The following is a 13,857-nucleotide window of genomic DNA, read 5'->3' as shown; positions in this document are numbered from 1 at the left end:
GAAATTGACCGAAGACAGAACACCTTCAAAATGTTTCCCGTAGCCTTGCAAGCAATTCCATTTTTAAAATATAGGGGATGGGTAGCTACAGTTTGCTCTAGGTAAAAATAATGATCAGTAAATGATACATTTTCCAATAATAAAATCTGTCATGATATTTCATTCTAAATATTTCATAAAACTAAAAGGTTTTCAAGTAGCTAGAAGAATCCAATAATCAAAGGTCATTTTTATGAAAGGCATGTGATTGTTTATTGGAGGAATGAAACTACAATACTAATAATGCCATTGTGATGTGACATATAATATTGGTGGTACCACCTTCTAACTATTGCCACTCTAAACTCTAGGCCAAGCCCTCAAACTTTTTAAGTGAAGGGCCGAGTTCAGACTGTTGGGGGACCAGACTATGATGAAATAGTCCAAAATTAGGATTGCTGTTGTTTTGTGCCTTCAAGTCGTTTCAGACTTAGGTCAACCCTAAGTCTAAAGTTTAGGATAGGGGCCAGGTAAATAATCTTGGAGGGCCGCATCCGGCCCACGGGCCTTAGTTTTGGGATCCCTGCTGTAAGCATATGGACTGTGTTTTGATTCAGCCTATAAAGTGTGCCACATGATCTTGAGCTTCTTTACTTGTACATTTATTCTACTGAGATGGGGCTTACTAATGAAAGTCTTTATAGAAATGCATATGTAGAATTGCATATGCATTCCACCACACTCTCTGCCCCGGAGTGTGGTGGGAGCTTCTTCTCTGGAGGCTTTTAAGCAGAGGCTGGATAGCCATCTGTCGGGGGTGCTTTGAATACGATTTCATGCTTCTCGGCAGGGGCTTGGACTGGATGGCCCATAAGATCTCTTCCAACTCTAGGATTCTATGATTCATTGTATCTGTTCGCAAAGGTAAAAAACCTTAAGTTGCAGAGTCAGCAGAAACAAAGCCCTGAAGTAATGTGGTTAAAAATAAAAACTACATTGTAGCATAAAGGCAACAACTTTAATGCTATAACAGAAACCATAATACAGGAACAAATCAAAAACTCAGAGAGAGAATACAGGCAGAGTGCAAAGAATATATAAATGACAAAAATAGCTCCACCTGTATCTAATTGACAAAGCTCAAGGTACAAGCATATTACCAGTTAAAGGTACATGAACATGAACTATATAATTTTGCAAACATTCTAATACTTTCAACAGTATCAGCTGGACTTACATACAATTTTATTGATGTATAGTCATGCTGCTCGTATCAAGAAAATGTTCAGATAGATGGTACTGATATTTTACAAGAATTGTCTTCCCTTTGGGGATTGCGCACAAAATTATAACTTATTTTTATAAAAGTAAACTATCCTGTTGTAATAGTGATATATCTTGGACCTAGGTGGATGGTCATATGATAGGACAAAAGAGACCTGCTGCTAAACAGCTAACAAAAGGAGCCTTGTAAGTTTTCATTTTTGTACTTTATTCATACTTTAAAGAGCCTTTCCCCTCCATTGACTTAGGTCTTTTTTGTTTTTTGTCACGTTTTTGCACATCCATGATCTTACTGTAAATAACTGAGAACAGTAATCTTTCCATTAGTATTCTACAGCAGTTGCAGAAGGATCAGGCACATGCTGTGACGCCTGACAAAAGTCAGTTCAGATCTTTAAATGATGCAGTCCAGAGGCTCCTCTCATATCATGTGTGCCAGGGATCTATGCCAACAGAAGAAGATTTAAGAAAAGGTATAGTTTCTTTTATCAAATGGTTGCAAAAACTTGTGTTTGTGGGTTTTTACAGAAATCAAACATACGAAGTTAATGCATCTAGGAGGAATTGGAAAGAGATATTTTTGTTATTTAGTATCATCATCATTACCATTACTACCATAATTTATTTATATAACACCATCAAAATTGCTGAGTCCTACCAAAGGTGTATAATCTAATTAATATATGAAGAAGGAATAATACAAATATAAAGCTATGCAATACACTCAGTGTATTTTCTTTGTATTTTCAGTGGATAATGAATTTGAATCTGCAGCCACACAGCTTCTGAAAAGGACCCAGGCAATGTTAAATAAATACAGGTGTCTGCTCTTGGAAGATGCAATGGTAAGACTTACAAAATAGATGGATTTGTGGAACTCATGGTACAATTACATGCTTAGCCCTAGTGAGCAATGCTTTCTTTAACAAATAGCAAAGATAGGGTAGAGCAGAGCTGGATTGAAATCTGTCTCATTATGAGGCTTAAATTTTTCTTTTATTGTCAGTACTAGGCAAGGAGAGCATAATTCTGATATGGATCTCAATGGTGGGAAAGGATTTAAGCCCTTCTTGGCCATGATATGGTCTTGATCTGGTTTCCTCCCCTCCCATCTAATTTGAGAATCTAATGAAGCTCTTTAAAAACATTCAATTTTTTAAAAGCTACTCAGAACAGGTTTGGAAATGGAAAGAAGTGTTTCAGAAATTGAAGTAGGTGCTTTGATTCGTGCTTTTCCTGCATGGCAGGGGGTAGACTAGATGGTGCATGCGATCTCTTCCAACTCTGATTCTATGAAACAATGGCCGCTATCCTAGGAATGTATAGGACAATTCTTTGGTATAAGACCCTCTGAAATTGCTGTTACATCTCCTTTCAGGGATCTTCCCTGCTAGTCTGTGGGCACCTCCAACCATTCTGGCAGTATCCTTTCTCTAGATTTGCATATTAGGACTGTCTTATAAATGCTTTAGACTTCTAGGGTTTTACAATTTATTTACAAAGAACACAAAGTTAACAAGCTATCCATTTAAAGTACAGTAGAGTCTCACTTGTACAAGCCTCGCTTATCCAAGCCTCTGCATTATCCAAGCCATTTTTGTAGTCAATGTTATCAATATATCGTGATATTTTGGTGCTAAATTCATAAATACAGTAATTGCAACATAACATTACTGCGTATTGAACTACTTTTTCTGTCAAATTTGTTTTATAACATAATGTTTTGGTGCTTAATTTGTAAAATCATAACCTAATTTCATGTTTAATAGGCTTTTCCTTAATCCCTCCTTATTATACAAGATATTCGCTTATCCAAGCTTCTGCCGGCCCATTTAGCTTGGATAAATGAGACTCTACTGTATTGCTTTAAAACTTTAGGAACAATGCATTTGTTAGGATTGACTCAATAGGCAATGATATACCTGGCTGTATTATGATAGTCTGTGAATTAATAATGAACATTTTAGATTAAGGGAGAACAATCTTGGTGTTGTAATTTGAGTCTTAGATTTACAATTCCTGGGTGCATCTATACTGTAGATTTAATGCAGTTTGACACCACTTTAATTGCTATGGCTCAATGATAACAGAATCCTGATATGTGTAGTTTGGTGAGGCACCTGCACTCTTTGGTGGAGAAGGCTAAATAACTTCTCTCGTGATTTCATAGCATTGAAAACAGTTGTAACTTTTCTCTTAACCATATTGCCAAGAAAACCCAGCGGTAAATTTGCCTTACGGTTATCATAAGTTGGGAATGATTTGAAGGTGCATAGCAGTGATTTAGAGATGAATGGTTTACATCACATACCACATGTATATCTTTGCTTTTGAAAAAATACAAAACAAAAACCCCCAAGCAGCACCATAAATGGGTCGCTGTGAATTTTCGGGGCTGGATGGCCATGTTCCAAAAGTATTCTCTGCTGACATTTTGCCCACATCTATGGCAGGCATCCTTAGAGGAGGTGAGGTACAGTGTTCCCTCACTTATTGTGGCGGTTACGTTCCAGGATCACCCGCGAAAAGTGAAAATCTGCGAAGTAGGGACACTATATTTGTGTTGTTTGCAAGTAGCATCTTTGTCCCCTCCTCGCCTCTCTGTCCCCAGCGGGCTCCCGCTGCTGCTGCTGCTGCCTTGTGAGGCAAAAACAAAGCTGCTTCAGCCTTCTTTTCTCTCCTGACACGAAAAAAATATATCATCTTGATTAGTATTGAAAACCCTTGCAGCTTCAAAGTCTGGCTTCTTTCTGCCTGGGAGAATTCTTTATTGGGAGGTGTTAGCTGCCCCTGATTGTTTCATGTCTGGAATTGCCCTGTTTTCAGAGTTTTGTTCTTTATTTACTGTCCTGATAGTAGAGTTTTTAAAATACTGGTAGCCAGATTTTGTTCATTTTCATGATTTCCTCCTTTCTGTTGAAATGGTCCACATGCTTGTGGATTTCAGTGGCTTCTCTGTGTAGTTCAACATGGTAGTTGTCGGAGTGGTCCAGCATTTCTTTGTTCTCAGATAATATGCTGTGTCCAGGTTGGTTCATCAAGTGCTCTGCTATGGCTGATTTCTCTGGTTGAATTAGTCTGCAGTGCCTTTCATGTTCCTTGATCCGTGTTTGTGCGCTGTGCTGGTGGCCCCTATGTAGATAGTTTGTAGGTTGTGTTTCTTCATCAGCTTCCTTATGTGGTCAGTGGTTCCCTTGATGTATGGCAAGAACATTTTTCCTCTGGGTGGTCTTTCCTCTCATGACTTGTTCTTGGCCTTACAGCTCTTCTGTGCTGTGGTGGCCTGTAGAGGATAGTTTAAGTGGTTCAGTTCCCTTTTGAAGAGGTGGGACTCGCAGATTCTTTTTGCACGGTCCGGCAGGGCTTTAATTGTGCTTCTTTTTTGACTTGGGTGATGATTGGAGTTTTTATGTAGATATCTATCTGTGTGTGTAGGTTTTCTGTAAACTGTGTGGTCCAATTGTTGATTGGGTTTGCGGATGACTAGAACATCTAGAAATGGCAATTTTTCTTCATTTTCTTTTTCCATGGTGAATTGGATGTTTGGGTGGATGCTGTCAATGTGATCCAGGAACTTGTTTAGTTCTTCTTTTACACAGCTCCAAATGGTGAAGGTGTCATCCACAAATTTGAACCATATAGTGGGCTCTTTGGTGCTGTTTTTAGGGCTTGTTTTTCATTGTTCCGTGTAGAAAGCACCATAAATAATTTTCAACCTGATTATGTCTGCTGAACCTATAATGATATTTTATGATACTGGTAGAAGTTAATGCTTGTTCATGGAACAGAACAAATGGATTTCCTTTTCTTTCCCAGAGGATAAACCCTTCTGCAGAGATGGTCATGATTGACAGGATGTTTAACCAGGATGAAAGACAAGCTCTGTCCCGGGATAAACGTCTTGCAATAGTTGATCCTGGTAAGATACTGCTGTTTCAGAACTAAGGAAACAAATGAGTGAAATGAATACAAGATTGTTGCTTTTAAGCATGGAAAGAGTTATAATCTAAGGGCTTAATTCTTTTGAATGATATGTGCAGATGTAACATCATGATGATATTCATCATCACCCCCTTTACTCAGCAATCCCCCACCATAATCAATCTCTGGAAACTTTGGGGCCAAATGAAAAATATGTTCTTGCTGGGAGGAAAAGGATTCCAGTCTTTACAAGATAAGCAGCACTGTCCTATTTGTGGGGCCTACATTTTATTTACTGCTTTAATTTTCCGGTTTTTTATGGGCTTAACCTACGGTAGGAATAAGTCCTACTGAACACAGTGGGATTTTCTTCTACAGAATCATGGAGTGTATTAATTGCTGATGAAATAAAGGTGGAATATTCAGGGGAAAACCCAAACATTTTAGCATCTGACAGAAATATTTGGAAAACTGAGACTTATAACAATATGCTGCAGTATGAAATGCTGCTCTTTGGGTTCCATCTTTTCATTTTCTCTTTTGCTCCAACTCTGTCCCTGCTTGGCTATTTCCATGTTGTTGGGGAGGAATGATCAAGTATGTGTCCAATTATTTTCCTGTTGCTGAGCATCCTGCAAGGACATATAGGGGTCCTTTCTGCAGTTACCTGACACAGGACAATAGTTGAACATTTCCCCAGTCATTCTTCAAGAACACAGAAATCATCATAATGTGGGGGCTGAGCTGGTTACAAGGTGTGTTTTAAGGGGTTAGCCTTTTTAAAATGGTTTTCAATAGATAGAAGTTGAGCATCCCTTATGTAGAAATTTGAAATCTGAAATACTCCAAAATTGTTCATGTGGATGGCTGAAATAGTGTCATCTTTGCTTTCTGTTGGTTCATTGTACACAAACTTTGTTTAATTCACACAATTATTTAAAATATTATGTATGAAATTTCTTCAGGCTAAGTGTTTATGAAACATAAATGTGTTTAGATGTGGGTCCCATCTCCGAGATAGCTCATTATGTACATGCAAATATGCCAAAAATCCAAAACACTTCCGGCCCCAGGCATTTAAGATAAAGAATTTCAATCTGTACTTGGGCGATGACCTGAATTAATGTGGACCATATATGAACTGGAGTCCTTCCTTCCAAAACTATGAGACAGTCAGGAAATGTATATAAATATGTACACCCACGTTCTTCAAGAAAAGCATTTGTATGTTCTAATTCCCAGATGAATTTTCAGGTTAAAGATGATTCCAGGCTTTGAATGTATGAACACTGCTACCCTTTTATATATCTTACTGTCCTTGACATGCTATAATTCAGTATTAAAATACTTTTTTTTCAAATTCCAGATGGTTTTCTGACAGACTTTTGTTGTCCTTCCACACAATTTGAGAAGATTATGGATGAAACACATCCAAGTGCAAATGATCTCCAATCAAGCAAACTTTTAACTTCCCAGAAACAGACCGAAATCAGAGACAGGTCAAGTTCAAGCACAGCAGAGTCTTTAAATCACAGCAAACTTCATGTAGTGCCTAACAATATTGTGAGTCCACAACAAGGAAACATTTCTATTAAAAAAATGGAAAGTCTCACAAAAGCTTTAAAATTTGAGAAAGCAAGCTGCTCTCCTGAAAGCCAACATTCGGCTGCTTCTGAACAGAAAATGACTGGTAAAAACTTTGACAAGGTGAATGAGAACTCCCTAAGTTCTGAAGATCAGTCCAAAACCTTATCAAGTTCAGAACATGGTACTCATCATAAAACATGTAGGAATACAGTCAATACTTGCTCAGAAACTGCATATAATCATTCCTTCCAAGACAAAATGCCTCAAAGTTCTCCAAAGAATGAGGATTTACTTCCAGACAGCATGAAAGGCTCTGCAAAACCCCAAAAGGATTTGCTGCTGAGTAAGGATTTAGAGAATAAATTCAAAAACATACTGGAACTGAAAAAGACTGGGAGACAGCCACAGAGCGAGGCAGCGGGCAGTGGCTCTTTGGAATTAGAATATCCAAACTTCTCACTTATTGCTTCACAAGAAAATTGCTTGGAGAAGTTTATTCCAGACCACAGTGAAGGTGTTGTAGAAACTGATTCTCTTTTAGAAGCTGCTGTAAATAGTATCTTAGAGTGTTAATAGTTGCAGTACCATGGACATATTTCTCTTAGAAGCAAATGTGAATGACACCACAAGTACAGCCTGACTATGTCAAAGCGTACCCTTTCTAAAACTACCCCGTTCTGTGTTTGAGAGCAATGCTCATTCTGGTTACAGTGAGAGATTCAGCAGTGTGTAAATCCGAAGAGAACACTACCTAATGGGGTCTATTCTTTGGCTGCATGTAAACAGCAAAACACGGTCTTAGGTTGAGAGAATGAGTCTTGACGAGTCACAGATTTGTACTCCTCTGAGTCTCTTTCACACTACACAATTATAGCATTATGTTCTGCTTTAACAGAGATGGCAATTGTCTGTGAAATCCTGGGGTTTGTAGTTTAATGAGGCACTAGAGCCTGAACTGCAAATTATAGGATTCTGAAGGGTGTTGCCATGGAAGTTAAAGAAATATATAGAAGTACTACAGCTATGTAGTGTGAAAGAACCTAAGGTGTGGTTACAATGAAGAGATCAGAAGCTTCTGCATTTATTTTAGATTTAGCATGTCACCAGAACCATACGTTTCACTGAATCTTAAATTATGTTTAGTTGAAACATACCAGCTTCATAACAATGTTAGATACTGACTTGTTTAAAATAGGTATATAGTTGAGGTTGGCCACAATTTATCTAAATTTGGATGACACAGTAAGCTCTAGTTAATCAAGCAAAAGTTGCTGATCCTTTTTAGTATGGTTTTTAGCATTACATTCGAACTTGCCCTTTACAATGCAGTTTGTGCTAAATGTTTTAGTGTTGTATCTTAATAAGACTTCAGTTCATTTGGCCCTATTTAACAAGGTAATACACTGACAATCACAGTCTAGTAACAGGTTTGGAAATACATGCCACTAATGTACATTTACCAGGGGGAAAATGCCCTTCACCTACCTGTAACCCTTGATTTTAAGATTTGAAATATGTACTTGAAACATCCACAGTATAGCACCTCTATTTAGAAGAGAGGTTTAGAAGAGAGAGAGACAAAAATGAAGGAATACAATTGTTACCAGAATGTTTACAGGGCTTTATAATTTTAAGTGGTTTTCTATTGCTTCGTAGGCAGGAATGAATATGTTACAGATTAATTTCGTCAGTTTTAATCATAACATGGTGTGAAAAATACATGCCACACTAAGAGTTGGGAAATTGAGAAGGAAGAGACTATGTTGACAGCCATGAAATTCTGTATGAACACACAGTTTTCCATTTTATGATTGGATAAACTAAGTTGTATCGATGTTTTTTTTCTAGACCAAGTATCACAAGCACATTTATTTGAAAATTGTGTTGATATAGTAGTAATTTATACTTTAGCCTTAATCTGAACAGTTTCAAAGCCAGTACTGCTTTCTGCCTGTTTCTACTTCTTGCTGTTCAAGAATGTTAATCACCTGCGGTGGCAGTCATAATTACCAAAATAGATACAAACCAAAGTTAACTGAGCCCATTAAAATACATGGCATGTAATTCATAATTGAGAGCCAAAGGAGCCACCTGTATGGTTAGCATTTGGCTAGTGGTCATGCTGAATTTTATTTATTTATGTCCTTCATTTATGCTGCCATGCTGTATTTGTTTTATTATATAATTCTACTTCTGAGCTGCTAGGTACATTGGGTTTTGCTTTTAATATGATGGATGTAACATGTTTGGCTGCTCAAAAAGATATAAGAATCAGTCGCAAGGTAGTTTCTCTGCTACTCTTTATAATTTCTTACATACGTTTTCAAAAACTTGAAACTTGACTTCATAAAAATCTGGAGTGATAGTAAATGGATCCTTGTGTAGACCCAAGTTCAGAAATATTTCTTTGCCCAGTACTCATAAGAATGGGGAATTTCCTCTTGCATTGAAACTGTACAGCTTTGTGCTTTGCATTTCAATAAGAAGCTATGGTTGTCAGTCAGATTGCCAAGAAAAAAGGGGTTGTTCAGTATTTTCATTCCTCCGATTTGTTTCAAAGTTCTATGTCCCCCCCCCCCTTAATTAAAAAAGAACTTTACTACCATCATGTTGAGGCAGCATCATTATGGGATAATAAGAATAATCAAATTCAAGAGAATAGCCATATCATTGATGTTTGATCCACGCTTACCAGGAATAAAAATGTGGAGGTTTTTTTTTTTTGCTTTCATTGTGACTTTTAAAACATATTTCAGTTTTAAAATCACATACTAGTAGAACTTTATACTCCTTGGTGGTTGTCTTTTGAAATAGTGACTTGGCATTCTCACTTCGGTTCATTTTTGTATGCAGGGCCCTTTACAGGCAGTGCAGCCATAACTTTTTGTAAAGGAATTGAACTGTAACCATAATGAGATTTCTGGGCAAGCAGAACGTATGTTACACCAGTCACACAAATCAATTGAACAAATCAGTTGGAATTGTGATAAATTTGAAGCACCTCTATGGATCTGCCTTCTTTTGTTTTTATCTGGAAGTGTAAAGTTTCCATCATCTGTACAGAATATTCTTGAGCCTAAATTCCAAAACAGACCCCATGCATTTGGAATATTATGTGAGAGTTTACTTTTTAGGTAAAGTTTAGCCAAGACATCTGAAATGCACTTCATCAATGTGAAATGAATCGTACCTGTATTTATCTCAGCATTTTATGCTGGGAACCCACTGAACAAAGTTCAGCTAAATTAACCCGGGGTAGCTAATGTATTTTATTTATTTAATTGAACTTGATTATAGAGCGCTGAATATTTTAATTGGTAATGCAGTAAAATATTTTTGTTTGTTGTAAAAAGAAGTGTGAATTTGTTATGCAGCCCATGGTCCTGAAGCCAGTGAAGGCCATTTATTTGTGCTTAACTGCTTTGTAGGATTGGTCTCTTGACTTCCTGGATGTCTTTCCATATTGTCTAAGGTGAAAACAAAATTTTGGCTGGCAACTCTGAAAACTGATTCAAGAAGGTCAGCCTTAATTGATCTGTTAAATTTGGGAGGCCTTACAGACTGACTTTACTGAAAGAGGATGTGTCACTTATTGTCAGTGTGGTATGGACTTTATTTGCTTAAATACCTTCATTTGTATAGTACGTCACTTGAAATTGCTTTGTATACATTTTGTAAAAATATTTATAAAATGTTTTGTAAAAAAAAGTGTAACAAATTGCAGTTTATTTTGTTATGTTGGATAAATACTGTTTTAAAGACACACATTGGTATAATATATTGTTAACCCATGGCTAGGAAATGTTCAGCTAGAGACTACAAAGTGAAGCAACCATTGCAATACAGCCAAAGATTTGGGAAAAATGTGTTTATCTGTTATTGTCTTAATTTAAACAAGATAAATAGTGACAGTTGATGATATATTTTATTACATGTATATCCTACCTTACAATATGACAAGCATACTGAGACAAATATACTCCTGTGTCCCATTTAGGCACTAACATGGTTTGAGATCTGTGTAGCTTTATTCATAATGTTCTCAGGACTTACCTGTTTGAAAAGGATCTTATATCTTAATCATGTTGAGGGGAAAAGAAAGACCTGTTTTGATTTTCATAATGCAGTGTCACCATTTTTTCTGCTTGTTTAATTTATTCTGCAATAGTTTGTCTTTGAAAGATTTCAAACTCTTGGTCTTTAAGCCAGCGATCTACTAGAAACATGTAATTTATCTTGAAATGTCTCAAGTGTTTTAGGCTTGGGGAAGAAAGGTAGGGTATGCATCAACACATATAAGAACTCTTAGCTCTTACATGTGAAAGGATAAGCTGTCTGCAACACTGAAGGTTTGGGGACAATTTCCTACCATCTCCTGAAAGTCTTTTGAGGTCACCACTGCCTTAATTTTTAAACAAGCTGCTATATGTTTTTGTCTTATGTTGTCTGAAAGATAATACTGTATATAAGTACTTCTCCAGTTACCTGGACTGACAATTTCCCCCCGATATGCCAGGGACCTGTGCATATTTCACCAAATTATTATTGCATTAACATGCATAGTTTCTTGGTTACTTGCTGTGGATTGATAGCTGATGGTTCATGACTAGCAACAGTTAGACCTCACTTTTAAGAGGTCCTGGTTTCAGGTGTTCTTCTCTAAAATGTGGTGTGCTGAATCAGAATTTAGCATTTGAGCATGCCTTTAGCTGGAAACAACACATCGGATAAGTGAAGCTTGGACAAGTGAGTAGAATAATACAAGACTGGGGACATAGTGAAAAAAATACATGTTAAAGCTATTTTGATTTAGAGGTAAATACAATTATTTTGGTCTGGGTTTATGCTTCCCTGGTGATAGAAGGAAAACACTATATTGTACATGTTTACTCCTCCATTTCTTAATTCTGTGCTAATATATTGGAAAGAAAGAAAAATACAGCAAATAATAAATGGAGAGTCCCTGTCCTGTTCGATTACCCTGCAAAACCATGGTTAGTTTTACTTCTGGGGAAACTGCTTAATAAAACTCTGCTAAAGCTGTCTTCATATTTCCACCCTTGCTGCCAGGCAGAAATAGAGGTAGAAGTAGGTTTCCTCGAGACACTTACCGCTTAGGGAGGTAAGTCATAGGGAGGAGGGAGCAAGCTTATTTTCTGCTGCCCTGCAGACTAGGACACGGGAACAATGGCTTCAAACTACAGGAAAGGAGATTCCACCTGAACATCAGGAAGAACTTCCTCACTGTGAGGGCTGTTCGGCAGTGGAACTCTCTCCCCCAGACTGTGGTGGAGGCTCCTTCTTTGGAAGCTTTTAAGCAGAGGCTGGATGGCCATCTGTCGGGGGTGCTTTGAATGCGATTTCCTGCTTCTTAGCGGGGGGTTGGACTAGATGGCCCATGAGGTCTCTTCCAACTCTACTATTCTATGATTCTTATTTACATTGCTATATCATGGTTCGATTTTAGCTGGTATTATTGTCTGGTATCCTGAACTGTCAAGGATCCAGATTCTAAGAATCTAGTAATCAATGAAACATTGTCAGATAATGTGGCATGCTCCAAGGACTCTGTAACTCTGCTATTGTGATCTGTGTTTGTTCAGATGTTTTGTCAGTCTGCTTAGTATTTCTTACATCTATCACCACAAGAACCGGAGTTTCCAAAGGGTGCTGAATCTCAATTTGTTGGTCTCAATGTTTCCTCTCATTCACTTCAATTTCTAGGTCTTCCAGTACTTTATGGCCAACTTCCCCTGGAAGCTGAGGACAGAATTGAATTGGATGACCTAGAGCAGTGGTTCTCAACCTGTGGGTCCCCTGATGTTTTGGCCTGCAACTCCCAGAAATCCTAACAGCTGGTAAACTGGCTGGGATTTCTGAGAGTTGTAGGCCAAAACACCTGGGGACTCACAGATTGAGAACCACTGACCTAGAGATTCCTAGAGAAGAGAACCTTTCAGAAATCTATGGGTCCTCTAACATGACTGGATGAAGTTGACCACAGACTCACACTGGAGGACCTAGAGATCCTTAGAAGATTTCTAATTAAATCCACAAAAGTCAAAATGCAAATGTGGAAGATGACAGGACTGTTGTTTTACTTCATCATTACTACTACTACTACTACTACTACTACTACCTTAAACATCAGCCATCTGCACATATATAGGCATAATTTTGTGGAATACTCACCATTTCAACTATAGTAGGCCAACACTTGTTTTTAGTCAAGGAAGCTCCAGACGATACTGGGCTCTTCCGGATTGATCTAAATATGTATGAATTCTTGAATTTTGCTGGGGTTTGCCAGTTATTTATTTATTTATTATTCTAACTTATATGCTGCCACTCCCCTAAAATCTAACAATTTAAAAACATCTTAAAAACACTCCCCCAGGGCTCAGAGCGGCTTACAAGAACAAGCTAAAATCTAAGCAATTTACAAACAGCAACAACGAAGATCAAAAGCCTGCCGAAACAGGCAGTTGTCTCAATGCCCATTCGTTCAATTGGCAACAGATACTGCAACGTTCCAACATGTTTGCACAGTGAGAAACAGCAAGTTGAAGTCAGCACCACAATCGGTGTGGTATTTGGTGAGGTCCAACAACACCGGACATTTCAATGATTGATATCAACTGCTAAATTAATATTAAATTAAATTCATAATGTATTTTATTGGTAATGTTGGAGTGATTTTTAATGTTGGAGTGCTCCAATACCTTCTACATATTATTGTACAGGTTGAGTATTGCTTATCTGAAATGCTTGGGATCAGAAGGGTTTGGGATTTTGGATTACTGCCCCCCTCGAAATACCTGTATTTTCATATAAGGTCATAATGGGGTCCCATTTTGGAGGTGAGACCCAAATCTAAACACAATATTTATGTTTCATATACAGCTTATATATAATATTTTAAACAAATTTGTGCATGTTGCCTAGTTTGTGCATATGGAACCATCAGAAAAGAAAGGTGCCACTATCTGAGTCATCAATGTGGATAATTTTGGATTTTGATGTATTTGAGATTTTCAGATAGGAGAAGCTCAACCTGTACTATAATATGTGAGGAAGGATACCCCA

The 13,857-nt window shown here is 37.5% G+C and overlaps 1 protein-coding gene across 4 annotated transcripts in view; it reads left to right on the top strand.

Moving 5' to 3' along the window:
* Positions 1-10,785, top strand: part of bicral (BICRA like chromatin remodeling complex associated protein) — a 34,343-nt gene extending 23,558 nt beyond the window's left edge. For all 4 annotated transcript variants that reach the window (XM_062971608.1, XM_062971621.1, XM_062971615.1 and 1 more), the window contains 5 exons: positions 1,388-1,449; positions 1,591-1,736; positions 2,014-2,108; positions 5,080-5,182; positions 6,551-10,785. In XM_062971608.1, coding sequence (XP_062827678.1) covers positions 1,388-1,449; positions 1,591-1,736; positions 2,014-2,108; positions 5,080-5,182; positions 6,551-7,344 — 1,200 coding nt within the window. In that variant the 3' untranslated portion in view covers positions 7,345-10,785. The remainder of the gene's footprint in view (positions 1-1,387; positions 1,450-1,590; positions 1,737-2,013; positions 2,109-5,079; positions 5,183-6,550) is intronic.
* Positions 10,786-13,857: the final 3,072 nt, after the last annotated feature.

This window comes from Anolis carolinensis, chromosome 1, assembly GCF_035594765.1.
Source record: "Anolis carolinensis isolate JA03-04 chromosome 1, rAnoCar3.1.pri, whole genome shotgun sequence".
Taxonomy (NCBI): domain Eukaryota; kingdom Metazoa; phylum Chordata; class Lepidosauria; order Squamata; family Dactyloidae; genus Anolis; species Anolis carolinensis.
The sequence above is the reverse complement of the archived record's forward strand: the minus strand, read 5'-3'. Positions and strand labels throughout refer to the sequence as shown.